The sequence below is a fragment of the Prionailurus viverrinus genome, chromosome C1, assembly GCF_022837055.1.
Source record: "Prionailurus viverrinus isolate Anna chromosome C1, UM_Priviv_1.0, whole genome shotgun sequence".
Classification (NCBI taxonomy): domain Eukaryota; kingdom Metazoa; phylum Chordata; class Mammalia; order Carnivora; family Felidae; genus Prionailurus; species Prionailurus viverrinus.
In genome coordinates, this window is record NC_062568.1 from 113,983,818 (window position 1) to 114,010,603 (window position 26,786).

At 48.3% G+C, this 26,786-nt stretch overlaps 2 protein-coding genes and 1 long non-coding RNA gene across 3 annotated transcripts in view; 1 reads left to right on the forward strand and 2 right to left on the reverse strand.

Annotated features, from left to right (window-relative positions):
* The first annotated feature begins 206 nt into the window (after positions 1 to 206).
* On the forward strand, positions 207 to 8,768 carry TRIM45 (tripartite motif containing 45). The gene is made up of 6 exons (XM_047872061.1): positions 207 to 1,012; positions 2,671 to 3,404; positions 4,673 to 4,802; positions 5,381 to 5,495; positions 7,536 to 7,662; positions 8,512 to 8,768. Exons 1-6 carry the CDS (start codon positions 525 to 527, stop codon positions 8,658 to 8,660), a joined length of 1,743 nt encoding a protein of 580 aa, XP_047728017.1. The 5' UTR covers positions 207 to 524; the 3' UTR covers positions 8,661 to 8,768.
* A 4,898-nt stretch (positions 8,769 to 13,666) lies between these two features.
* Positions 13,667 to 18,861, reverse strand: LOC125172732 (uncharacterized). Its single transcript, XR_007154817.1, has 2 exons — positions 15,267 to 18,861; positions 13,667 to 15,144 (listed from the first exon to the last, which is right to left on the reverse strand). It is a non-coding gene; the product is annotated as an uncharacterized LOC125172732 (long non-coding RNA).
* Positions 18,862 to 18,951: 90 nt separating this feature from the next.
* TTF2 (transcription termination factor 2) overlaps positions 18,952 to 26,786 on the reverse strand; it is a 42,912-nt gene continuing 35,077 nt past the window's right edge. The window contains exons 19-23 of the mRNA XM_047871191.1: positions 25,893 to 25,951; positions 24,246 to 24,396; positions 23,474 to 23,556; positions 21,680 to 21,754; positions 18,952 to 19,736 (exon numbers count right to left, since the gene is read on the reverse strand). Coding sequence (XP_047727147.1) covers positions 19,592 to 19,736; positions 21,680 to 21,754; positions 23,474 to 23,556; positions 24,246 to 24,396; positions 25,893 to 25,951 — 513 coding nt within the window. The 3' untranslated portion in view covers positions 18,952 to 19,591. The remainder of the gene's footprint in view (positions 19,737 to 21,679; positions 21,755 to 23,473; positions 23,557 to 24,245; positions 24,397 to 25,892; positions 25,952 to 26,786) is intronic.

Below are 26,786 nucleotides of genomic sequence, written 5' to 3' on the forward strand. Positions count from 1 at the left end.
GAAGCCGGCCGGACTCGTAGCTCCTTTGCCCGCCGTGTGCGGTCCGCGAAGGGCCGGGTCGAGGGAAGGAGCGGGAGCCCCCCTCCCCACCTCATCACGCGGGGGCGGGGGAGGCGCTTGTCGCGTGTCGGGCGCAGGACCCTTGGGGCCGGAGGGGGGCCGGGACGCGGGAGGGGGGCGGGTAGTGGAGGAAGGGAGAGGTGCAGGGGTCCAGGAGTTGGCATCAGGACCAGCTCAGGATTTAGACCTGGAAGTGCTTCCGGGGCGGAGGACTTTGGGGGCAGAGGAGGGCGTGGGTGCGTCTGGTATGGGATGCCATGGAAAGGAGGAGGCCCTCCTAAATAGATCCGTGGGTGGTTCCTTTGACTCTTCTATCATTTTGCCCTTTGCTTTGCCGAAGAGAGAGACCCCATGGTCTCTGCTCAAATTCTGGAAACTTTCTCTTTGGGTGGGCTTAATCACCTACTACTTTATTATAGAACTACCCAGAGCCTTTCCTGATACTGGGCACAAACGTGGGGAATATGTCAGAAAACAGGAAGCCGCTGCTGGGCTTCGTGGGCAAACTCCCCAGTGGGACTGCACTTGGGAACTCAGGCAAGACTCACTGCCCTTTGTGCATGGGGCTTTTCAAAGCCCCCAGGCTCTTGCCTTGTTTGCACACAGTTTGCACCACGTGTCTGGAGCAGCTGGAACCCTACTCGGTAGTGGACATCCGAGGGGGCGACTCTGACACAAGCTCTGAGGGGTCAATATTCCAGGAACTCAAGCCACCCAGTCTGCAGCCCCAGATCGGCATCCTCTGTCCGGTATGTGACACTCAGGTGGACCTGCCCATGGGTGGAGTGAAGGCTTTAACCATAGACCACCTGGCCATGAATGATGTGATGCTGGAGAGTCTTCGTGGGGAAGGCCAGGGCCTGGTGTGTGACCTGTGCAGCGACAGGGAAGTGGAGAAGAGATGTCAGACCTGCAGAGCCAACCTCTGCCACTTCTGCTGCCAGGCTCATAGGTAAAGATGGGATATCCCACCTGGTGTAGCTTAAGAGCAGAATAAAAAAAAAAAAAAAAAAAAAAGTGGTGTCAAGCCAGAAATCCCTTGTGAACAGATGGGAAGGAAAGCGCTCTCAAGTGCCATGTAAGGTCAAACAGCAATATATGCTGTGATAAATACTCTAGAATGGTAGTTAACTCCTGCACCCTTACATGATACCTGTAGTAATGGTGGAATCAAAGGTTTGCATAGTCCTTTTGCGGTTTGGGAAGCACATTCACAGTTTCCTTGGGTCATTAATCGCTTTTTGTATAAAGGATAATGGTAGTGGGTGCTGGCTAAACAGAAGAATATAAGAGCATAGCCCCTGGCCTTGATCTCATTTGATGCCTTGCCGCTCTTACAGAAAAGCAGGCACTGTTTTCACTCCCATTTATTATTTGAGGAAACTGAAGCTCAACACTGTGATTTGCCAAGGTCCGCCAGCTGGGAAGGAGTGCGTAACAGAACCGAATTTTACATCTAGGGCTTCTGGCTGCATTCTGTGCTCTTTCTGCTAATCCACGCTGCCCTCCAAACAGCATAAGGTGCTATTTGGCGGTGCCCCACCTCAGCCTTTGCCTTGTACTAGAGTCACTCTGGAGCTTGGTGAGGTGGGCCGGTAGGTGCTTGTTGGGGTGCAGATTTAGGTCTTTCGTGGCATTTGGTGAAGTTTGCCACATGGATCACTCTTTGTCCCTTGTCCACCTTCTCCCCCATTCCAGGGCATCAGAATAGAAAATAGCCATGATTTTAGGATTAGCTTAAAATAGTTTCTAAATTCTGCCTTCCATTTGTTTTCTGGTCTCACCCACAGAACAAGTTAGTAGTCTTCAGTCTATTTTTAACTGGTAATTATGACTGCCTTGCTGCCAATCAAACAGCTGATCTTGTTTTCTCTACAGCCACATTTCTGGTGCCAGAATAGGCATGTAAGCTCCAAGTTGATATAATGCTAACTGGGGGGATCGCTCAACAGTCATCAGGTTTTCTAGAGATTTCCTTGAAACTCCAGAAGGTCACAGAAAAGGGGAATTAAGAGAACTGTGATCCCACTGACCGTTGATTTCACTCTTTCTAATAATTTCGATGACTCGAGGAAAATTCTAGCTTGCTGCTTGGGGTGATGGAGGCGCTGGTCATGGAAATGCTTTACCTAAATCTTAGGGAGACTTAATGTCACGGCCAGCCAGACACTTTTTAATTGCCTAGGGTGTGCTGCTGTGTCCCCTTGCATAGTTTCTGTCTCCTGGTGCTGGGTTACCACCATGCTCTCACCTCTAGCTTGCTGAAGGAGCAGGCCATGGCTGTTGTTGAAACTTGCCAAATTCACTCTTCGGAGAAAGTTCCAGGACATAGCCTTAGTGTCGCAACCTTTGGCAGAGTCCCGTTCCAGGCCAGAGAGCCCTAGTCCACTATTGCTTTATTCAATATAGTAGCCCTTTCAAGTAGGTACTATCCCCCCTGGGACAGATGAGGAACTGGAATCAGAGAGGACCCTGTGGTTAGTAAGAGGTTAGAGCAAGGGACCGAACTCAGGTTTCTTTGACTTCAGCGCCCATGCTTTTGAAACTGCCCGACTGTTTCCCAACTGAATTGTCCCCTGATGTCCCGATCCTGGCTCTGTTTGCCCCTAGGCGGCAGAAGAAAACAACTTACCACACGGTGGTGGACCTAAAAGACTTGAAAGGCTACAGCAGGATCGGGAAGCCCATTCTGTGTCCCGTGCACCCTGCAGAGGAGCTGAGACTGTTCTGTGAGCTCTGTGACCGGCCAGTGTGCCGGGACTGCGTGGTGGGCGAGCACCGGGAGCACCCCTACGACTTCGCCAGCAACGTTATCCACAAGCACGGGGACTCCGTGCGGGAGCTTCTCAGAGGCACCCAGCCCCACGTGGAGGCCCTGGAGGAAGCCCTGGCACAGATCACAGAGATGAACAGTGCCCTCCAGAAGCGAGTGGAGGCTGTGGCAGCTGACGTGCGAACGTTCTCCGAGGGTTACGTCAAGGCCATTGAGGAGCACCGGGACAGGCTGCTGAAGCAGCTGGAAGACATCCGGGTCCAGAAGGAAAACTCCCTGCAGCTGCAGAAGGCACAGCTCGAGCAGCTGCTGGCGGACATGCGGACGGGCGTGGAGTTCACTGAGCACCTGCTGACCAGTGGCTCGGACTTGGAGATCCTCATCACCAAGGGGGTGGTAGTGGAACGGCTCACGAAGCTGAACAAAGTCGAATATAGTGCCCATCCTGGAGTAAACGATAAGATACGCTTCTCTCCTCAGCAGAGAGCAGGCCGGTGCCGTGGCTATGAAGTTTATGGGACCATCAATACGAAAGAGGTCGATCCAGCTAAATGTGTCCTTCAAGGAGAAGGTAGGAAGGCATTTGAGAGGGCAGTGGATGGGGACATGGTGTTGAAAGAGGTACGGCTTTTTCAGCCGGGGCCTTCATCCAGCTAGGAAGAGCTTCCTCCTGACTGGTTTACCAAGGGAGAGAGCCATACCGGTCCGAAGGACAGCGACCCCTCCCTTGCCGTTTCTTTCTGTTTCGTTCTGGTGCATAGCCCATACAGGGGTGAGGCTTGACCCTTTTCCAGTTGAGCAAAGTAGTAACTAGCAAGGACCTCAAGGAGCGTGCTGTTTCTATCAGATGACAGAGGAGCCCGTGCCCGTAGAAGACGACAGGATAGGCCAGAGCGAAATCCTGCCTGCTCGGAGAGGAGACTGGCAGGCCCCAGAGTACTTGGATCTGGTTCTGAAGAGAGTTTCGGAGGAGTGAGGAAGACAGGGTTATAATGTACTTTCTTCTATGCTCTTTGTGGCTCATGTAAGTCACATCTTAGCATTGAAAAGATTATGATAGGCATTCCATTCAGTAGGGGGAGAAACAATTTCTTTTGACCATTCTGTCCCTAAAGGAGGCATGTCATTCAAACATATAGTTTAGAGATCTGTCCTGACAGCAAGACGGTACCGTAGGGGCAGGCTGACTCTGGCGCGGGAATTCTTAACTGTTTGGAGGTCACAGATCCCTTTGAGAATGATCTCTCCCCAAGGAACAGCTATTACTTTGGGCACACCATTTCAGGAGATTCTTAGACCCTTCATAAGCCTCTCCAAAGACCACATGGTAGCTCATGAACCGCAGGTTAAGAAGCCGTGTTGCACCTGCTGGACCAGAGGCTGTAGCTACTGAATATTCCCCGCAGCATGCTGGCGGGAGTGCCGAAGATTCGAAGCTGATTAACCGACCCCCCTGCCTGTTCCAGCATGATCCACAGCTCAGGGAGAGCGGTTTGGGGGCTACTACCTTCTCTCACAGGGTCTAGAGCTTCTCTTCTCTGAATACATAGGTCTGTCCTTAGGATTAGCTCCCTTAGGGCTGAGGTTCAGGTTCAGGATCCTGCGTGATCCAAGAGCAGCTACTGGCTGAGAGACAACCAGGCTTGCCAGGAGGGAGTGCCAAGAGGTATGCTCTAGGGGAAAGAGCCAGAAGAGAAGAAAAAGGAAGCAGGGCCATCACAGTAAACAGGAAGCACAACCGTTTGTTCTAAAGAGAAAAAGCGAGATGGTGTCTGATCTGGGGATGCAGTCACCACTGGTTGGCCTTTGAGATGAGGACTGAGTGTTTATCTTCTGCAGATCTCCACAGAGCCCGGGAGAAACAGACAGCCTCTTTCACCCTGCTTTGTAAGGATGCAGCAGGAGAGAGCATGGGCAGGGGAGGAGACAGCGTGCACGTCACTGTAGTCCCCAAAGATAAGAAAGACAGGTTTGTATTACACAGTCAGGTGTCAGGGGTCATAGGGGGTGATGAAACTGGAAACTTGAGGCCCTTCCCAGTAGTGATATAACTGCATGGTTAGATCCCACTCCCCTGACGCTGTAAAAAATGTGATATGACCTGTTGGAGCAGATGTGTTTTCTTGTGTGGGTTTAATGCCAGTACTCAATGCTCTGCCCCTCAGATTGTCTGAAAAATATTCTGTGTTGGACTGAATGGCCCCCTTCTCGAAATTCAGCCCCACTTTGCTACTACATTGTGCTGGGAGTGTATTTTTATGTCTCTGGAATCAGGAGAGAGGGGAGAGCGGGAGGTTACAACAGGAACCCCTCAAAGAACACAGTAACGCTTTCAAGGAACTCATCTGTACATCAGGTTGGATCAGCATTTATGCCGCTTCCCTTCTGCTGTAAAATTAATTTCTGAGACCAGTGGAAGAAGTGTCCTGCTGGGGGATATTTCAAATTAATATCGGGTTGAATGGTGTAGAGTTTACACCCTCAAGTAGCGGGCAGTTGCGGCGGGCTTGTGAGAGTGAGTGGTTATTGAACTCCATGTGCATTCAGTCCGGTCAGAACGCTGGTACAAGATAACAAGGACGGGACGTACTATGTCTCCTATACTCCCAAGGAGCCTGGCATCTATACCGTGTTGGTCTGCGTCAAAGAGCAGCATGTGCAGGTAAGTGAGTGGGACCCACGTGTGTGCCTCCCTGGGCTCCTTTCCCCTTGGCTCCTCTGGCTTCTACCATCTCAGGATGCGGGGACATGTCTCATAGGATCAGCTGTATGGAGGGGCCGAATAGAATTCTCTTTTTTACTCTGTTCACATTAGAAATGACCCAGACTTTGCTACTTTTAGCCTTACTAAAGGATGCTGGTGACCAGAAGAACTCTATCCCTACTGTACCTCCTGGCAGTTAGGCTTGCCTTTCATCATTCTCCCAGTTGGAGACTTCTTGATTCGGGAAAGATACCTCAGTCACAGTGGGCAATCTGCCTGGGAACAAGTATACACATTCAAGCAATATAATCTAGCTCGGGATTTTCCAGCTTTCTTCGGACTGTGACCGGACGTACTGGAACTTACTGTAACGCAGTTTGGGAGAGTTAGGCCCTCTCCCCTCAACTGACCAGTCTTCTCTCTGCCTGGCCATCTGCCCACGTCACTCTTTACATACGTGCTTAGCCATTACCAGGGTTACCACACGACCTCCGCAGCAAGGATAACACCTTCTGGTTTAGAGATTACAAATTTTTAAAAATTGGGCAATACTCAGCATGTCCAACAGAATCTCAAGTAGTCACAGGTGTTCCCCGACCAGAAAGCAATACTGACAGGGACAATAAAATACCATAGTGTCGTGATATGTTGGGCCTGTGGCGTGTGCACCAGGAAGACTCCTATTCAGCAGCCACTTCCTGCCTGTCTGATTACGGCACGCTGGGGTGGGCCAGGTCCCTTTGCAGACATTCTCACACCTTTTTTCCAAACTGTTCAGGCATAGCGATCATTGTCCACTCGGACTGAGAAACAAACTTGCTGAAATACACATTCCCTGTATAGCAGGATCAGAATTTGAACCCATTTCTTTGAACTCTGGTTTGTTTTTAAAACAGATCATAGGGGCACCTGGGTGGCTCAGTTGGTTAAGCGGCCAACTTCAGCTCAGGTCATGATCTCGTGGTCCGTGAGTTCGAGCCCCACGTCAGGCTCTGTGCTCACAGCTCAGAGCCTGGAGCCTGTTTCAGATTCTGTGTCTCCCTCTCTCTCTGACCCTCCCCCGTTCATGCTCTCTCTCTCTCTCTCTTTGTCTCAAAAATAAATAAATGTTTAAAAAAAAAACAGATCATAAACTAGGGGCGCCTGGGTGGCTCTGTCGGTTAAGCGACTGACTTCGTCTCAGGTCATGATCTTATGGTCTGTGAGTTCAAGCCCTGTGTTGGGCTTGGTGCTGACAGCTTGGAGCCTGGAGCCTGCTTCGGATTCTGTGTCTCCCTCTCTTTCTGCCCCTCTCCCCCTCCCCACTCTGTCTCTCTTTCAAAAACAAATAAAGATTAAAATAGATCATATACTCTTTAAGGGAAGAGAGATGGAACATTTGAAAGGCTTCTAAGGTGCCACACTCCTCTGCTTGGTGCTTTTGCAGACAGCACGGTTCCCACTCAGGGACAGGCACGTAAGCAACACTTATTAAATATTTGTGGTCTAACGTAGGATAGAAACTGGAGAGTGGAAGTTGTTCTTGAAGGAAAGGGGCAGGTAGGAGAGTTTCTAATTTGAGAATTATTCACTTCTCTCCCTTGCCTGTATCCTCATAGACCTAGACTAAGTGGATGGGTAAACGGATATGTCCAGGGGGGACGGGTGGAAGGAAGGGAGTCACGGCCCAGCCTCGGGGTTGCAGCACACCAACACCCCTCCGGGACGGAGAAGACCGTGACATCTGTGATGCAGGAGCACAGATTGGGTTTACTCGTGTATCAGGTGGGCCACGTGCCAGAAGGGCCACACACATTCCTCGACTCTCACGGCATCTGTCCCTGGCGCCGTCCAGCTGAGCACCCAGCTAGTTACCGTCCCTAGTCTGTTTCCCTGCTGTGGTCCCTGTCCTCCACGGCCAGGCCCTGGGACTTACACAGCATTTAGCACATGTGACGCTCAGCACACCCCTGTTGACTCATAAGGTACTGTTCTCTGCTCTTGGTCTAAACACTGAAGGGCTCACCATTCACTGTGACCGTGAGGAAAAGGCATCGCTCACACACAGGCGTGTTTCACTGCTGCACGTTCTGCTCCAGCGGAGGCCAGAAAACTGCTCGCTGTGCCTGTGGAGGCACCATGCCAGGTAAGGAGGCTCGCTCTCCAAGTCCTGCCCCTGTGGGCCTGTCTCCCAGCAGTGGGGGTCACCTACCACACAGCCACTAGGTTTAGGATGTTCAGACATAGACTTTCTTGCTGGGAATATAATCTGTGCCTGTAAATATACCACAGTTCTAGAAGTTTCACTTAACACCTCTATTCTGAAAAGTGAAATCGTAAGCTGAAAAGTTCGGAGTTCTTTTAGTTTTGATACAGTTCACCAATCTTATGAGCCCTGTGCTCCTCCCCAGGACATTCGATTTCCATCTGTACCCTTTCCCGCAGCCTGGCACTTAAAAACTATAAGTCCACTCTGTTCCTTTTAAAACCTTAAAGAAATTCCAAGCAAGGCAGGGATGGGGAGAAGGTCTGGCTCTTTCCTTGGGGGTAGGGGCATCAGCTCAGGCAAGAGATCTAATTATTTCTTTTAAAGTATTCTACTGTGTTTGTGCTCTGATGGCGGGCCTTAAGGTGGGCTCAGGCACTGTTTTGCATAAACACTACAGGCACTACGTTCTTTTTTACTTCTGCCACTCTTCCCTTCTCTCTTATTTCAATTATTTTTCAGTGAAAATCCAAACCAGCTCATCTCCTTGAGTCAGCAGAATGTTAAAACAACACTCTTCTTAGCACTTCGGCTGACAGTCTTAACTGACCGTCTTCAGCCCTTGGGAGTCCTCCTGCTATGGAGGCGACAGTTTGTTCTCACCGGGTTCTTACTAAACGTTTTCACATCCATGAGGCTAAACGTTGCCAGGAGCTTTAGTTTCCCTGGTGAACTTCTGGACTTCACTCTAATGGCTGTCTTCTGTCTCCTCTCTGAACCACCATGCAGGTGGGTACCTGGGCTGTGGCCACGGACACAAAGGTCACCCAGGCCGCCCGCACTGGTCATGCTGCGGGAAGTTTGCCGAGAAGTCGGAATGCACATGGACAGGTGGGGAGAGTGCACCGAGGAGTCTACTCAGGACCGTAGCCCTCTGATGCTTGTCCGAGCGGTGCCCAGCGCAACTTCAGATGACCAGAGGACCCCGGACGTTGATTAATTCTGAAGAATCTGATAGAATTAAAAACAAAGTGCCTTGTCTTACACTCTAGAGTTCCAAGTCCTTTTTTTGTCAGTTCCTCACTGATCATATGTGTGGATGGCTGAGCACAAGGGACCATCACATTTCTCTTCGCGGTGATTGGCAGTGTTCACTCTTTTGTACGGGAACCAAGGGATCTGTGCAGTTGGAACTTATGTCATGGGGATGTTTAGTTCCTTACTTTTTTTGTTTTTAATGTTTGTTTATTTTTGAGAGAGAGAGACAAGGTGTGAGTGGGAGAGGGGCAGAGAGAGAGAGGGAGACAGAATCTGAAGCAGGCTCCAGGCTTTGAGCTGTCCACACAGATCCTGAGGCAGGGCTCGAACCCACGAACCACGATACCATGACCCGAGCCGAAGTCAGATGCTTAACCAACTGAGCCACCCAGGCGCCCCTAGTTCCTTACTTTTGAATGCATAACTCTTTTACTTCTCCCTGAGCCACATTTTTGCTATTTTCATCAAGGAATGAAAGCCTTTCATCATATCCACTTTTTGCTAGCGCACTCTACATGGATTATAATGTGGTCTTGCTGTTCAGGTGGAGGTCCCGGCTTGACCCGTACACCACGCTCATCTCGTACTCGTAAGCCTGGATTACTCTTTGGTCAAGGCCATACAAGTAGTAGGAAAATAAAGGAACAGTGTTGAAATACCACCTCATAAATTTATTGCAGTTCTACTCACGCCAGGCAATCTTGATACGTTCATCCTCCTCATATCCCTCATTTAGAGAGGAGTCTTCACTTTTGTCCGAAAAGCCAGGGAGTTAACTAGAAGCTTTGAGTCCTAGAGTGCACCTGCTTAGCTGTCAGAGAATTCTTGGAAGAGGAAGCACACAGTGCCAGTGCCTCATCCCTGCCCAGGGCTTCACTGTATATATTTGGTGTTTCCTTCTGGACTCTTGATTTCTCATGTGGCAAAAACTCAGCACGTATTAAGGATGATTACTGAAATCGGCACCGCAAGATCCATTAAGAAGTAGGTGACTCATTTGAGCAGTGAATTGGGTCAGGCAAAGGAAGTGAAGTTAGCAGATGAAACACACGACTGTCAGGTCGTCATGGAACACGTTCATTTCCTCCTTAGGGCTCACAGATAGGAGCTACATCGGAGCCGTAAATCCAAAGGTGTTCACTATATTCTCATCCTTTTCTGGGAAGATTCCCCTCCATGCTCTCTAACCCACATCTCATCTTCCCAGAAGACACTGATGGCCCCATGACCCTCATGAAGTGTTAGCGACTTGCTTTTCCTCACTCCTTCCAACTGCTCCAACCAGAGCTCAGGTAGGTGTCCTGTTAGCTCATCATTGCTGCTTTCCGATCAGTGCTTCTCAGCCAGGAGTGATCTTGGGGACATTTGTCCTTGCTACAACAGGGGCTGGTGCTCGCTCCTAGCATCTATTGGGTAGAAGTCAGGAACTGCTCAGTTTAGGACAGCTTTCTGCAACAAGGAAATATCCAGTCCAAACTGCTAATGGGCCGCTGTTGAGAAGCCCTGTTCTTGGCCATTACCACTTTTTTTAAAAAGTGGCCCGCTAGGGGCGCCTGGGTGGCGCAGTCAGTTAAGCGTCTGACTTCAGCCAGGTCACGATCTCGCGGTCCGTGAGTTCGAGCCCCGTGTCAGGCTCTGGGCTGATGGCTCAGAGCCTGGAGCCTGTTTCCGATTCTGTGTCTCCCTCTCTCTCTGCCCCTCCCCCGTTCATGCTCTGTCTCTCTCTGTCCCAAAAATAAATAAACGTTGAAAAAATATATATAATAAAAATAAAAAGTGGCCCGCCTTGAAGCTGATGCCTTTCTATAACTGACTGCCCCTCCGTGGTTCAGCATCTATACAGCCCCACATCCCTCCTCGTTCCTTGAAGATTTTAGCACCGAGCTTGCCGCCGCTGCAGAACCACTCCTCAGTGTCAGAATAATTCAGTGTCCACACAGCCTTCTTAATTCCAAGACCCGTTCTCTGTTCTTGTTCCCCCTACCTCAGCCATACAGTCGGTCACCCCCCGGACCTGGCTGGATTCCAACTGCACCGTCTGCAGAGTTTGAATTTCCAGCCTCCTACGACCACAAGCTCCCATCTCTCTGGCTCACCCACTGTAATAATCTGACTCTGCTCGGGAACCCACAACGCAGTGCCTCCACGTGCTTCCCACCGTTCCCCTCCTGCCCCCACGTGCCTCCCTTCATCCTCTCTCCGCTTAGATTCTCCAGACCATCATTACAACCTCTCCTGCCTGTGGGTCTCCCTGTCATTCGTGACAAAGCCCCCGCTTGGATCCGACTCTCCACCCAACCCTGCAGAAATGATCCTGGAGAAAAACACAAGAACACGAGGACTAGCCTCACTTTCAATCCACGACCACTAATTTCAGTGGGCCCTTAGCATCGCCCAGTTGCCTGACGACATCTCTCTAGTCTGTTCGCTCCCCCACCCTGAAAAGATGAAATTATTTCTTACTTTCTTCTCAAACTCCCCTTCCCACCCAACTTCCCCTCCCCACTCATGACCCGGCCTCCTATTTCACCAAGAAAACCAAAGGATTCAGAAGAGAATCCCCTACCTTCCCGCCACATCTACGCATCTGCTGGTATTCGTGTCAAAAGCAAACCTCTATACACGTGGGGTCTGCACTAGACCCCATTCCATCTCTCCAACCCAGGAACCTTGCTCCCAGAACTCCCCACTCTGCTCACTGCTCATTTCAGAAAATAAACATGCTACAGTATTCCCCCGCCCCACTCTCCAAACAACAGGTTTCCCTTGATTTTTGTATTAGTCTGTTGGGGCTGCCATGACCAAAACCCGCAGACTGTGGGGCTCAAACAACAGAAATTTCTTTCTCCCGTTTCTGGAGGCTGGAAGTCCAAGATGGAGGCCGGAAGTCCAAGATGGAGGCCGGAAGTCCAAGATGGAGGCCCTTCTCCCTGGCTTGCAGATGACTGCTGCCTTGCCTCCATGCAGATACGTACATCCCTCATGTCTCCTCTTCTTATAAGGACACTGGTCCTACTGAATTAGGGCCTGTACTTCTCACCCCATTTGACCTCAGTTATTTCCTTAAAGGCCCTGTCCCCAAATACTGTCACACTGGGGATTAGGGCTTCAACCTATGAATGGCGGGGGGGGGGGGGGGGGGGGCAAAATTCAGTCCATCAAATCTTTCATTACCCTGACAACCGCTCCATTTTTCTGCTTCCCTTTTTAAAAACCTCGAAAATAATTGTTGTTTGCTATCCCTGCTTGTCCTTGCACCCTCTCTTAGATCTAACCCAGTCAGCCCTTCTTCCTCACCACTCCACTGAAAACACTTATCAAGGTCCCCAGTAATGTCCACATTATGGAATCCAATGATCAGTTCCCAATGTTTCCATCAACAGCATTTAACACAGCTGATCACTTTCCCCTCCTTGAAACGTTCCCTTCCCTTGGTTCCTGTGGCATCATTCTCCTTAATCATCCATCTCACTGACTTTCCCTGACTTTTCATCTTGGCTAGTTCCTCCTCGTCTCCCCAGGCCCTACACATTGGACAGTCCAAAGGATCCGTTCTTGCATTTCCATTTCTTCCCCCTCCCTTGGCTATCTCATCCCCTGCTGACCTGCTAAATACCATTTAGACACTGGTAACTCCTAAGTTTATCTCCTCCAAATTCCAAAGGATTATATCTAGTGGCTCACCCCTCTACTTGGATGTATCACAGGCACCTCAAATTCCAGATGTCCACAGCAGAACCCCTAGTTTCCAGTTCTCACTTCCCACCTGCCTACACTACCAACCTGCTTCTCCTGCTGTTCCGCCTCTTTAAAAGGAAAGCCCCAATCCATTCTTACAGGCGGTAGAGCCCATGGCCCTGCAAACATGCTTGACTCCCCTCTCGAGCACCATATCCAATCCATGGGCGAGTCCTTTCAGCTGTCCCTTCAAAATACACCTGCGGAGCACTGCTACTGTCCTGGTGTAAGACACCAAGATTCCTCCCCTGCCTTCCTCCCCTACTCATCTCCCTGCTTTCAACCCCCACCCCCTCCTGGGGCCTGTTCTCCCCTCAGGAGTCAGAGGGGTCCTTCTGAAATACCTCGGATTATGTCACTCTTCTGCTCGCCAATGGCCTCCCATCTTACTCAGAACAAAGCCAGCGTTTACAGCGGCCTCTAAGAGCCTGCACCCCAGCTCCCTGCTCGTCTCATTTCCTACCCCCATCCTTCCGTCACTCTATTCCAGCCAGACCCACCTGCCCCGGGCTCCTCAAACTCTCCAAGTAGTCTGTCTAGCAGCCTTTACAATCACTGCCCCTCCATCTGGAGTGCTCTTCTCACAGATGCTTAATGATTCACTCTCTTTCTCCTCAGGTTTCTGCTCCTGTGTCAGACATCGCATCAGAGCAGTCTTTAGCTACCTTGGATAAGATAGCATCTCCCCACCCCAGGACTCTGTTATCACCCCTATTCGGCTTCCTCACCACCTCACACACATACTCTACTTGTTTAATGTCTGTTCTCTCATATGACACTCGGCTCTGTGAAGACAGGGACTTGACATTATCGATTATATTGTCCCCATGTAGGACAGTTCCTGGCACACAGGAGAGGCTTAATCATTTTGTTGAATAAATAAAGGTATCATTTGGTGCACGTTTTAGTTTGGATCTCCTTGGTATCTGTTTCTACAAGCCACACTGCCCTTCCCCCAAACTCCAATATTTGTCATGTAACCAAATCCCACTTGGAATAAAAATCGCAGCCTTCTCTCAAACCTGCTCTATAAATTATATGCACCTTAGGAACCAGCCTTGAATTTTCCAATTACCTCAGACATCCAGGGAATAGCTTTGCCATGAAGAAGCCTGTTGTATTACATCATTTTTCCCTGTGTGTCTTTTAATGAATCAGATTTCAGAACTCAGGATAAAAAGCTTACCATTTATTTCAGTTGGGAAAAGGATTTGGTAATTGTATAACTCTACTATAGATGAAATTATATTGCAACAGAAAATTTCTAGGAGACATCCAGGTTCTGGCAAGTGCCCTCGCCTTTAAGCAATATTAATAGTAACAATTCTGAAACAAATAGCATGACAGTTTGTGTGGGAGGTGGGGGGGGGGGGTGGCCTGTTCATTGGCCTGCGATACAACGGAGTCTAAACTCAATTCAGTTGCCCTGCCAGCAAAGTTAAGAGTAATCTGCAGAGCCCAAGATCCCCAAGGTGAGGAAAAAAAGAAGTCTGAGGGTTTAGGAATTGTCCCCAGTGTAACAAAGTGCTTCAGAAATCACTCTGGAGTTGTGAGCGCTGACGCATCAACCAGGTGCAGCGTTATGATGTAAATTTGATCTGTGGTTTACTGGTAAGTAAAACGGGGGCCTCTGTCCCGTGGGACGCCGTAACAGGATAAACACGTTGGCTGCCTTAGATCATAAACACACACGTATACCTGTCAGCCCACCCACTCCAATCTCTAAAAAGCAACTGTCGCTCAGCTTTCCTGCAGAGGATGTATCCCTGCCAAGTTTGTCTCAAAAGGTGGTTGAGCGAATGCCAACTGACACAGAATACGGAAAGAGGCATTTCACTCGGCCTTGTTAGCACCCACGTGTGGATTTCAATTCCGTCATCACTTCCCTAGGCTTCCCTGACCGGTTCCTGTCCTAGCTCCTTGCTCGAAGCCCTCCCAGCTACCACCGCTCCCCACTGCACACCATTGTCCCTTCACAGCCACACGTGATGTGATTAATGCCCGCCTCCCCTGTGAGACTGTAAGCCTCAGGGAGGACAGGGACTGTGTTGGCTTTTGCTTGCCCTTTTACTTTCAATGCCCGGCAATGCCTGGCACATTTCACGTATATTTTTGAATGTATGAAGGACTTAGCAGTGGAAATAGTCTCCCCATCCTACCTTTTATACCTAATCTCTACCTACACTCAGATTAGCTAAGGATTCTGGGTAAAAAAGGACTCAAGCTAGTAAAGAGGTCATGTGACTGCAGGTCTGTCTCCCCTGTTTGCCCCCTAGGGGCCATTTCCTTCTCCATCCTGACCGACGGACTCTTGTGGCACTTTGTGCTATAAGGGATCCTAATTTCATGTTTATTTCTGCAAACATTTTCTTCTAGGTTACATGCTTAGGAATTCCAAGTTCTCATTATCATTCTTTGTGCCTGCAGCTATGCTTTTTACATTCCTCCTGCCTTTTCTCAGCGCTAGATGCTAGATGGCAAATAGCAGTGCAATACCCCACTTTGTAAACCCAATTCTCTCAAGGCATCATGGTCAATATCAAGATTCCAGACAACTGCAGAGGTCATACGGAACACCGGTGACTCCATGATTGTCCTATTAGTAGGGAAGAATCTGGCTTCGCCTTTGAGCCTTGGTGCAGGCCACTTCATTGGGCAAGAGAGAGAATCAGAGAGTAAACAAGTCAGTGTTCGTGTATAGCAATTCTAAGTCACACACACGAAACTGCTAGGGAAAAGGGTCATATTCCACAAAGATATCATCCTACCTATTGCTGGTCATAACGACTGCGTGGCAACAGGAGCTCTTGGTGGGATCTTCAGAGTCGTTGGTGGGATTTTTAAAGGGTTCAGGATTCCGTCCAGCCATGGCATGCGCAATGCCCCCTTTTAAGATCAACGCTGCTAAAGAGAAGTCAAACTGTAAAGCTCCCATGAAGTCACATCTGTCACATAAGAAATACCTTGTAAGTTGGGTGCTCAGCAGTGTTGCCCTTTGGTGACAGATACTCACCATCTGGCTTTCAGCTGCACCCATGCTCCTGTTTTACTCTCACTCCCAGACCTGGTCCCACAGTGGTAACACTAGCACTTGTACGACACTTCCACGGTTTACAAAGCATTTAGTACATCGTTCTGTTCTTGCCCGAGTCCGGTAAGGTAGGCAGGCAGCCGTAAGAAGATAATCTGGCAGTAAGGGTGTCACATACGGAAGTCTGGTTGACACTGGCAGAACCCCAATTCGATCACTAGTATGGGATGCTGCCTGTTAGAGGGCGTAGAGACCCATCATGTCATGCCCAGGCCTTAAGAAACTGACTCACAGTGACTAAAATCAATGTGGACCTGAGAGACACCAGAATGCTACTTAACATTAATCACAAGAAGTTTCTACTCCAGGACTAGGATGTAAGAATGCATGGTTTGGGGGGCACCCGGGGGGCTCAGTTGGTTAAGCATCCGACTTTGGCTCAGGCCACGGTCTCATGCTTCATGGGTTTGAGCCTTGGGTCAGGCTGTGCTGACAGTTCAGAGCCTGGAGCCTGCTTTGGGTTCTGTCAGTCTCTCTGCCCCTCCCCCACTTATAATAATATATTGGGCAAATTTATTTATTTGCCCAAAAATAAATAAATATTAAAAAAAAAAGAATGCATGGTTTGGTATATTCCATCCCACTGAAACAACATTCCAACTTTTTCTGTGTCTACTTCATGCCAATAGCATCTCACTAGTATAGGAATACTTACACAGGACATAATTACATGGCTTTGCTAGCTTAGAATCACAAGGAACACTACAGAAACTGGTTAAGGTATCAGACAGGATCTTACAGATTACATGTCAGCGGGCTCTGAATACCTGAAGATTATATGTTATAATCCCTGCATCCATCTCCAAACTAAAGCAAAAATGCTTGGCCCTTGGGGCACCTGGGCAGCTCAAACATCTGACTCTTCATTTTGGCTCAGGTCACGACCTCATGGTTCGTGAGATAGAGCCCTGCATCAGGATCTACACTGTCAGCCTGCTTGGGATTCTCTCTCCCTCCCTCCCTGTCTCTCTGCCCCTCTCCAGCTCATGCCTGTGCACACGCTCTCTCTCAAATGTGTGAATCGCAAAGCTAACAGTGCCTCTGTCCTAAACAGTGCTTGGAATACATAGTGTTCCTCTAACAGGCCTCTCACTGACATGACTGCCTTCCATTTAGTCAGATGGATTACAGCATATTAGTTACTAAATTCCCAGTGGTGCATAATGAGATGTTAATCCATACACCTTACAGATGACAGAGCTGAGGCGCCCAAGGAATCTGTAACTGGCCTAATATCAGACAATCAGCACAGAGAGGAGCGGGGCTCTATGCATTCTCGCCGGCCTGGGAGCCATTGTTACTGGGGACTGTATCTTTGCCTCGGTGTGTTGAACTTTTAACAAAACCTGCAAGAAAGGGCAATCTTACTTCCTTCATTTCCTGATCTCATCAGGGACCTCACTTTAGTTGCTGAGTTCTGAAAATAATACTCACCTTACAAACAGGGCAACCAAAGTGCAGAGAAGTTAATGATCTTGTACAAGGTTTATGCCCCCAGCTAAGATGAACCTGGAACTTGACTCAAGACTGTTCTACACCAGAACGCTTCCTACCAGGCTGTGCTGTTTTTGCCTTTGTAGGCTTCTAGTCCTTGTCCTCAGCACCATTGCTTACTCAGGCTCGGGTGCCTTGGTCCATACTGTGGCTGGGTTAACCAAGGGCTTCATCTCCTAACTCTAATTTAAATGAGGGCAATGGTTCTATCTAGGACAACCACAACCCTTTCTAACAGAAATTACCAGATGTGTTTTGGAAATGATTGCTAATGGGAAGAAGGAAACATGGACAGTCTCTCCAAGTATAAAAGTATCACGAGTTTGTGCTAGATTACTCACTGCTATACGAACAGCCCCAAAATCTCAGTGGCTTAAAAAAATACTATTTTCTGATCCTGTGACAATCCAGTGTGGGTGAGCAGGGGTGGGGGGGGCACACATGGGGAAGACTTTGTTCCATTGAGGAAGTGACACTTGCTAGTCTGCCGAAAGGGTCCATGGGCCAGAAGTAGGTTAAGAATCCCTGACCTAGAGGCTTCTCTAGGTCTCTGTAGGTGTCCATCAGTTCCTTGCATCTGGTGGGCCGATGAGGGAAGAAACAGCTTGATGACTCATTGAAGCTTGAGAGGGAGGTAAGAAATGACCCACATCCCTTCTCTCCTCATTCCATTGTCTAGAACTCAGTAATACAGGCCCATGTGACTGCAGTGAAAACTGGGAAATGTGGTCTCTCTGGGTGTCCGGGAAGAAGAGGCTGAGTGAGCACACAGCATTATCTTTGCTACAGTGTCACGCATACATTTATCAGGTTAAACCAACCGTCATACAAATACTAAAGGATACGATGGCAGAAATACTAACACGATCTAATACTAAATGAGACTGTGATACGAAGTGCTCCAAATATTGTAAATCTGTAAAAATGCAAACACAGGCATACCTCAGATATTGCCGATTCGGTTCCAGACCGCCACATTACAGCAAATATCACAGTAAAGTGAGTCAGACGAATTTCTTGGTTTCCCAGTGCATATAAAAATTATATTTACGCCATACTGTAGTCTGTTACATGTGCAACAGTATGTCTAAACAACATATATATTATATGTTAATTTAAAAATCTTTTATTGCTAAAAATGCTATCATCTGAACTTTCAGCGAGTCGGTGGAGGGTCTTGCCTTGACATGGATCATGGTGTTGGCTGTGGCAACCTCTTAAGACAACAGTGAAATCTGTCGTAACTCACAAACAATTTGTCTGTAGCTTGTGATGCAGTGTGACCGCATCTTACCCACCGTAGGACTTCTTTCAGACTTGGGAGTCCATCCTCTCAAACCCTGCCGATTTATCAAGTAAGTTTCTGGACTATTCTAAATCCTGTATTGTCATTTCGACAGTCTGCACAGCATCCTTACCAGGAGCAGATTCTATCTCAAGAAACCACTGTCTTTGCTCATCCATCAGAAGCAGCTCCTCATCTGTTCAAGTTTGATCATGAGATCCCAGCCATGCAAATATGACGAAAAGCCTGAAACATTGTTACCGAACTGTGATGCGGACAGGAAGTAAGCAAATGCTGTTGCCAAGAAATGCAGTATCCACAAGGCGCCATGAAGGGAGGTCTGCCTGTACTGTAAAAAACGACACATAGCAGGGACGCCTGGGTGGCTCAGTCGGTTGAGCGTCCGACTTTGGCTCAGGTCATGATCTCGTGGTCTGTGGGTTCGAGCCCCACATCGGGCTCTGTGCCGACAGCTCAGAGCCTGAAGCCTGCTTCGGGTTCTGTGTCTCCTTCTCTCTCTGCCCCTCCCCTGCTTGCACTTGCTCACTCTCTCTCTCAAAAATACATAAACATAAAAAAAAAAAAAAAGACACATAGTCCATTTTATTTCACAAGTAGCACATGATATTACAGTGACAGTAAACAGTGGAACAGCACTAGGTGAAACGATACCAAATACTGAATGCTGTGATGATGCCCATAACAGACACCTGCTCACGTACAAGGCACCTCCTTGGTCTCACGCCTGTGAGGGAGAACTGTTTGGTGGAGACAGCTACAGAGGCATGGCCGCGGGGTCCACTCTCTGCTCCGCCCAGGGACATGTTAAAAGGAGCAGCCGCACTGGCGGGAGAGGGACAGATGGCACGGAGCTGGGACACTGGTCCCCCCTGAGCTGAGTCGAGAAAGGCAACAGCCGGCATTTTGAGCTTTTACTGAAGCTTTCCTACAACTGTCCTGGCGTTGTTTTCCAAAATTCTTGAACTCTCAGGCATTTTCTTTTTTCTGAAGTAGTTCATTAGTTTCTCTGTCACTCTTAAATAAGTCGATTGATTAACCTGACTGACTCACCAATTAGTTAACATGGTAACTGAGGCTCGATGAGGCCTCCTTCCAGGGAGGGCCTAGGGCCAAGGAGGGCTCAGAGGGTCACGTGTAGGTCGCTCTCCCAGATCCTAACACAAACCAACAGCAGCACTACCCTGAGCCCGGTAAACAGGAAGTTAGATGCCAAAAAGGACTTTGAGGTCAGCCAACGTGAGCTTCTTGACAGATTTTCCAGATCCTGATAGAACCTGTTTGGCCAAAGTTTTCTTTTTTTCTTGAAGGTGTAAGATCTTCTCTTCCACTGTTCCCTCACAAATAAACCTAAAAAAATAGATATGTAACAAACACCCAAAACAGCCTATTTAATAACACGTTCAAACTTCTACTCAAGGCTTTAGTTTTTAAGATTTCTTCCTTTAAGTCTTCTCAGGTTTAGTTAAAAACTCCACGCTTAGAAGACCCAAACAACCTTGACTAAGTATATGCCCATTTAAAATGATGTGACGTGGGGCGCCTGGGTGGCGCAGTCGGTTAAGCGTCCGACTTCGGCTCAGGTCACGATCTCACGGTCTGTGAGTTCGAGCCCCGTGTCAGGCTCTGTGCTGACAGCTCAGAGCCTGGAGCCTGCTTCAGATTCTGTGTCTCCCTCTCTCTCTGACCCTCCCCCGTTCATGTTCTGTCTCTCTCTGTCTCAAAAATAAATAAAACATTTAAAAAAAAAATTTAAAAATAAAATAAAATAAAATAAAATAAAATGATGTGACGTAAATTATTTTGCGTTTCTTTCTGAAGCTGAGGTAACTGAAAAAATGCCAAAATAAGCCAAAGATATCTCCATCCAAAACTGTAGAGATCAGCTTCCACCCAAAAAGCTCAATCTTGATCAAGTCAGAAGGCCTTAAAGCTTATCAAATTTCTGCTAGGTGTATGTGTGCTGGTGTGAGTGCAGTGTCTCTTTTCTTGGCTAATTCACACCGAACACAGGCTGTACAACCTGAAGAAATGCCACTGTTGTCATTCACTCGTTCGACACGCACTGATTCGGCACATTTACAACATGCCAGGTGTGTAGGAATGGAGGGATGTGTATCTTGTGCTCTCAAAGAGCACACAAAGAAGAGAGACCTGAAAATATACACGAGGCAGCTGGAAAGTGCTACAGAAATGTGTCCAGTGTGCACAAAGAGTAGAACATGGTGTGTCGGAGAAAGAGCGGGCTGTCCAGTCTGGCCAGGGCAAAAGTCAAAAGGACTCCGCCATGTTGTACCGCAATGGCAAAAGCTCAAGAGGATGGCAGGGACCACTTCGTGAGCGGCTTTACGTGTCACGCTAAGAAATTTAGATTTGGAAGAGGGTAGTGGCAGTGCGGAGGGAAAGGAAGGGACGGTTATAACAGACATTTAGAAAATAAAATTAATGGACTTGGTATGTGAAGAGAAAAAAGGGAGGAACATAGTCTGTGGCTCCAGAATTGGATATTCACAAAGACAAGGAATTCAGAAGCATCAAGAGACACGAGGCTATGGTATCCCATTTCCGTCTGCGACATTCTGAGTGCCTGGAACACGTCACAGTACTTGCTACACAGTGAGTGCTCAACGGGTATTAGTTTTGGGAGTTAAATGAGACGAAAACACGAGTGAATGAGTAGGTGCACACTCAGACTCAGACATTTAGCACGGATTTGGGTATCTAGGTCTGATGTGTCGGAGAGCTTGGGAATGAGGACACAGACTGTGGGCTCCCTGGAGTAGACAGGATTATCGATGGAGGTGCATACAGGGTGAAGAGAGAGCTAACGACAGGGAAAGCAGCATGTCGCTGTGTATGGCAGATTGTGGAATTCACTGATGGCCCTGACACGCACACATATACCTGGTAGAGCACAGAAGAATTTTTTGGCATTATTTTTGCAAACAAGATTTTTTGGGATATTATTCTTTTAAGAACTTTTACGTTCTTTCCCACATGTCTGAAAATATGTCAAAATAAAAGTTAAAAGCAAGAACTAAATAAATAAAGGGTGGGGAGGAGGATGCTCTCCCTAGCCTAATATGCAATCTTGCAGGGACCAACCCCAAGGGTACCCCCATATTGCTTGTGTTCCCTTCCGGACTGTGGGTACCAGGGAGGCCATGCCTCACGGGCATCGTTAGTCAGGCGCTCACCAAATACTTTACGTTCTATGAAAACACCCCCCAAGAAAGACTTTCACAAAAGTAAAGCTTGGGAAGGGGTCCAGGTCCTGGGAGGCCTTGACTTACTTGTGCACGACAACGTCTTTCTGCTGCCCTACTCGGTAAATTCGGTCACAAGCCTGGTCTTCGAGTGATGGATTCCTGTTAGAAAAGAGGCAAAGCTCAGAGGTGCTGTCGCCCTGGGCTGGATGGGCAAGTGCCCTGGGGAGAGCCAGCCTGCGGCTGCTTCCGGAGAGTTCCGGAGCTACAGATGGTGATCACATTTTCAAAGGGTTGAGAAAAGCCCATAGAGAAGAACAAAGGACAGAGACTTATGTAGCCCGCAAAGCCTAAAACAGTTACCATCGGGCCTAAAATATCTGCAGAGCAAGTTTGCAAATCCCTTGTCCTATGCTACGCTGGCCTCAGAAAGATTAGCTTCGAATATCTTCTCGCCCTCGAATGAGCAGCTCGGGTCAATGTGCCGAGAGAAACTCCACACCACCATCAGTTGACAACAGTTAAGTAACACAGGGGACGCCAATGCTCAATTTCGGTCACTAACTAGCTGGAGGACCTCAGTGAGTCACTGAACCTCAACTTCAGATTGCTACCCAGAAACGTGAGGGCTGCCTAATGATCTTTAACACTGTTTTTAACTTTCATATCCTAAGATTCAACTAAGGGAACTTAATTTCTTGTCTTCTTTATAGATTCTCACTATCAACTTCAAGCTAGTTTCTCATCTTTCCTCTTTGAAATCTTGGACAAGATTTCTCCATTTCAAAACACAGCCATGTATGTATTTACATATGTACTCAAGATTTTATTTTTAGCGGCCCCTGTGTGGCTCAGTCGGCTGGGGGTCTGACTCTTGATTTTGGCTCAGGTCACGATCCCAGAATCATGGGATCAAGCCCTGCGTGGGGCTCCGTGCTCAGCATGGGGCTGCTTAGGATTCTTTCTCTCTCTTCCTCAGCCCCTCTCCCTCACTTGCTCTCACTCACTCTCTAAAATAAAAAAATTAAAAAAAAATTTAATACATTTTATTTTTAAGTACTCTCCACACCCACTGTGGGGTTTGAACTCATGACCCTGAGATCAAGAGTCGCACACTCCACCGACTGAGCCAGCCAGGCGCCCCCAGAAATCAGCATTTAACTCCCACTCTGCTTTCCTCCCTCACATGTATCACGGAGTCCCAAATAAGACCAAAACACATTCTCCCAGAAGATGATAACAGGTTGGCCTGTTTGCGCCAATCTGGGCCGCCTGGAGAATCAGACAAAAGCCCTATTTGGCATAATTGGAAAACCCCAAACTGAGACTAATTATGACATTTTCCTCCTACCAACACACAAACTCATTTATCTTATGTCTAGGAAATTTGCTGTTATGCTCTCAATGTTGATGCTACGTGCAAAACCAATGGCCTTGTGTTAAGTGTATTCCTAACATAATTAGAAAATTCCTTTTCCTTTTGCAGTAAAGCTGCTCCTTCTTTTTCAGGGTTGAAATTTCCTTGGACGTCAACAAATGTGTGTGAAATATGGTATTCTGAGGAGGTAAAACTGAGTGAGATAGCTCTTAGCCCTGAGAAAAAGCCCTCTTCCCAGTTTCCATGGAAACAGATGTCAGATTAACAATAAAGCGAATGCTATTTTAAGTAGTCATTTGAAGCCTTGCTTGCTCAGGAATTCAGGCCCATCAGCAGTCCTACACCCTGTTTAGCCCTGTACCTGTACACACCCATGCAGCGGAGGCATCTCCAGAATGCAAAAAGAGCATTCTCAACATAGGAAGTCAGGCCCCAACGCCCCTGTAGCCCCTAGATCCTCGTGCTACGCTGCTGTCGATGCAAGGAGAATCCAGAATCATTACCAGTGCATATCCAGAAGAAAAAGATGGTTTCCTCCAATCAGGTTTAGGCCAACACCTCCAGCCGAGAGAGAGATTAGCATAACCTTCAAAAGAAAGCACAGCATTCCCTTTATATGGATTTGGCCTCCTACTACAGCTCTCCCTCTGTCTCAGGTTCAAGCCCAAGATCAATCCCTATCAAATTTCCTTCTGCTGGCCCAAAACTCTGAGATGTTATCTCCCATGCCTCACCTTTAAGAAAACTCACTTCGTATTTTTTTTGTGGGTCAACCTCAAAACACAAGGCATGCATGCCTGCCAAAATACACAAATACTACAGTTGAGAGCACTGGGGCGGCTGGCGCAGCGGACTTTCCATTAACCAGATTCCGTCCATTCCCTGGGTCTCTGCACCCCGACGCCTGCCGCTGTGAATGCTCCTGCCCATCAGTCCACCAAAGTTTTCCGTGTTCTTGCTGTTACTTCGTTTCTCCCCACACTCCCTCTCGTCAAACCCCCACCTAACCTTCAAGGCCTGCCTCCTCCACAAAGATTCACTCGGTCCAACCAGTTCTGCTCTTCCTCTGCTTCTACAGCCCTCATATTTTATTCTCTTTAAAGGATTTGCACACTTTGAGACATACGCCAATAAATGCCTCCTAAATTAACAGCATGTGGAGGGAGCAAGGCAATGAATGTTTTGATAGCTGAGCTGCTACACCGGGATGCTCTCTGTATATAACTGAGAATAATTTGCTCTCGACTACAGAGCTCTGATGTGACCAGCTCGTACCTGAGGGCCCCTGGAGCTGTTAAATGCCTCCACCAGGTCCATCCTCTGTTTGGGGCTGACAGAGCCATCGATGGTGGCGTAAGTCAGGCCGTGCCTCTTCAGGTGCAAGGCTACCACGTGCAGCATGCTGGTCCACTGGGAGACGATGACGCTGGAAGCAAGCGGAGAACAAAACATCAGCCCCAGGCAGAGAGGAAACAAATTCATCTCCAGGGCCTTCACGCCCCTATTACTCTTAAGAGTCAGTCATCAAATGTGGACGAGGAAAGGCCTTCTGATCCCTGGGGGGCAAAGGCACACGCTCAGGTCACATTTTAAGGTTATAATGCTGCTGGCTGTTTCCAGATCCAGGGTGTAATGTATCTCAAGCTAAAGGAGGTCAGAATAAAGTGGTGGCTAAGGACTGCAGCCTCCTAGCATTTGGGGGCCTAGTGCTCACCCAGAGATCTGTGGTCCTGCAGGAAAGGGATACAGGCCACCCTCCCTTTGCCAGCCACAACAACAAGATGCTGGGACATCTCTAGTCCCACCCCCCAGCCTCCGTGCTATATGTCTGTATCTATAACTACATCTATCTATAAATCTCTATCTCTATCTCTTTTTTAGAGGAAGAGAATTGTAAGCAGGTTCCACACGCAGCAAAAGAGCGACGTGGAGCTTGATCTCACAACCCTGAGATCATGACCTCAGCTATCCAGGCACCCCATAGTTTTAAGTTTTTAAATCAAATTAGTCCATATACACAAATGCAGGTTTGTAACACACAGGTAAGGATAACAAATAACAAATGGGTCCATGCACCCAACTCAGGAAAATTCCCAGCACCGTGGGGCTCCCTGATCCATGCCTCACCCCTGCCTTTCACATCTGTTACTCCCTTATTTTTCTTGAGATGTTTTCTTACCTTTTGAAAAGCATTTTAAAAAATATTTGTTTTTAAGAGAGAGCATGTGTGAGTGAGCAAGCACAAGTTGGGGGGGGGGGCGGGGCACAAGAGAGGGAGGGAGACTCAGAATCTGAGGCAGGCTCCAGGCTGACAGCACAGAGCCTGACACGGGGCTTGAACCCATAAACTGCAAGATCATGACCTGAGCCGAAGTTGGACACTCAACCAACCGACTGAGCCACCCAGGGCCCCAGCTTTTCTACCTCTTTAAAAAAAATGTTTATTTATGTACTTTGAGAGAGAGAGAGAGCATGCATGCGTGTGAGCAGGGAAAGGGGAGAAAGAGAAAGAGAGAGAGAGAGAGAGAGAGAGGGAGAGGATCCCAAGCAGGCTCCACACTGTCAGCGCAGAGCCTGATGTAGGGCTTGATCCCATGAACCATGAGATCATGACCTGAGTCAAAATCCAGAGTCAGATGCTTAACTGCCAGGGCCACCCAGACTCCCCCTATGGTTTTCTACTTTTAAACACTTCTCCAGGTGCTTAACTTACTCTGATCCTCTAGGGATTTCCTTCTGAATCAATGCCACAAATATGTAAACTAGAAATCATAGAGAATTTGTGCTCTAACTTCAGTGCTTTCTCCAGAGGATGATTTAAGGTCCTTGATTTATAAAAAGGTAACACTTAGAACTATCAGCAATGTCAAAGTTTCCTGATTAATTACAAACAATACTTGGATAACAAAAGAACACATTTACCTCTTTTGGGACCCTCCATTTCCTCGGATTGCCTCCAATTCCACCAACAGAGATGAAATCTGGGAAACGTTATTTAACACATGTAAGTTGCAGCAAATTCGTTTTTTTCCATCATCCCTCCCCTGAACTACTGAACTGGACTCTCTGCCTCTGGTCGTACCCCACTCTAGGCCATTCTCCTCTCTGCAGCCAGGGGGCTCTTTCTAAAATGCTGGTTTGTCACTTTCCTCCCCTGAAGGCCTGCTCCACAGGTTGTTGAAGAAGAGGACCCGTCCAATCTGAGCAACACCTGTTAAGCTTCCGAAGAAGCTCTCTGGGTATTTCTCACACCCCTCAGAGCACATGTGAGTCCACATGGGCACAGCTGGTAAGAACACGAACGTGACTTGGGAGAGCCGCTGGGTTCACTCTTCCCGACTGCTAATGCGAATGACCTTTTGAAAGCCTGGAGGGCTGGAGTGCATCCCCAGGATGGTGGAGGAGGAAGAAAACCGGACCAGGAATCAGGAGACGAAGACAGCTCTTACTGTGCGGTCACGCAGCTGTACCCCTTTGGGACTCCTGGTGAAGGGCTTAGACTCGTCATCAGTGAACAAGCAGCTGACTCAGACGGACCCTTCGGTGCCCTCAGGGCTCTCTGTCCCATGCTGCTATTGTTAAAGAGGTCACCTCTAGACACCCCCACTCGCGAGGCTGCTTTCCTATCTGAACAAACACGCTGGGCAGGACCTGGGGCGCAGGACTGGACCATTGTGAATTCGTGGGGAGCAAAAAAAAGCAGGCATATGAAACCCCTCGTGTCTTGGAGACTTGGGGCTGTGGAAAGTGCTTGGACTGCCACACAAACAAGCTGGCGAGAGGTCTCCCGAGAAAACTGTAGTGGGAGGGCCGGAG

Excerpts from the sequence above, each read along its gene's own strand:
- TRIM45 (XM_047872061.1), top strand. The coding sequence starts at position 525 with ATGTCAGAAAACAGGAAGCCGCTGCTGGGCTTCGTGGGCAAACTCCCC. Across the intron at positions 3,405-4,672 it reads ATGTGTCCTTCAAGGAGAAG|ATCTCCACAGAGCCCGGGAG; the intron begins GTAGGAAGGCAT and ends TATCTTCTGCAG. Across the intron at positions 7,663-8,511 it reads CTGTGGAGGCACCATGCCAG|GTGGGTACCTGGGCTGTGGC; the intron begins GTAAGGAGGCTC and ends ACCACCATGCAG.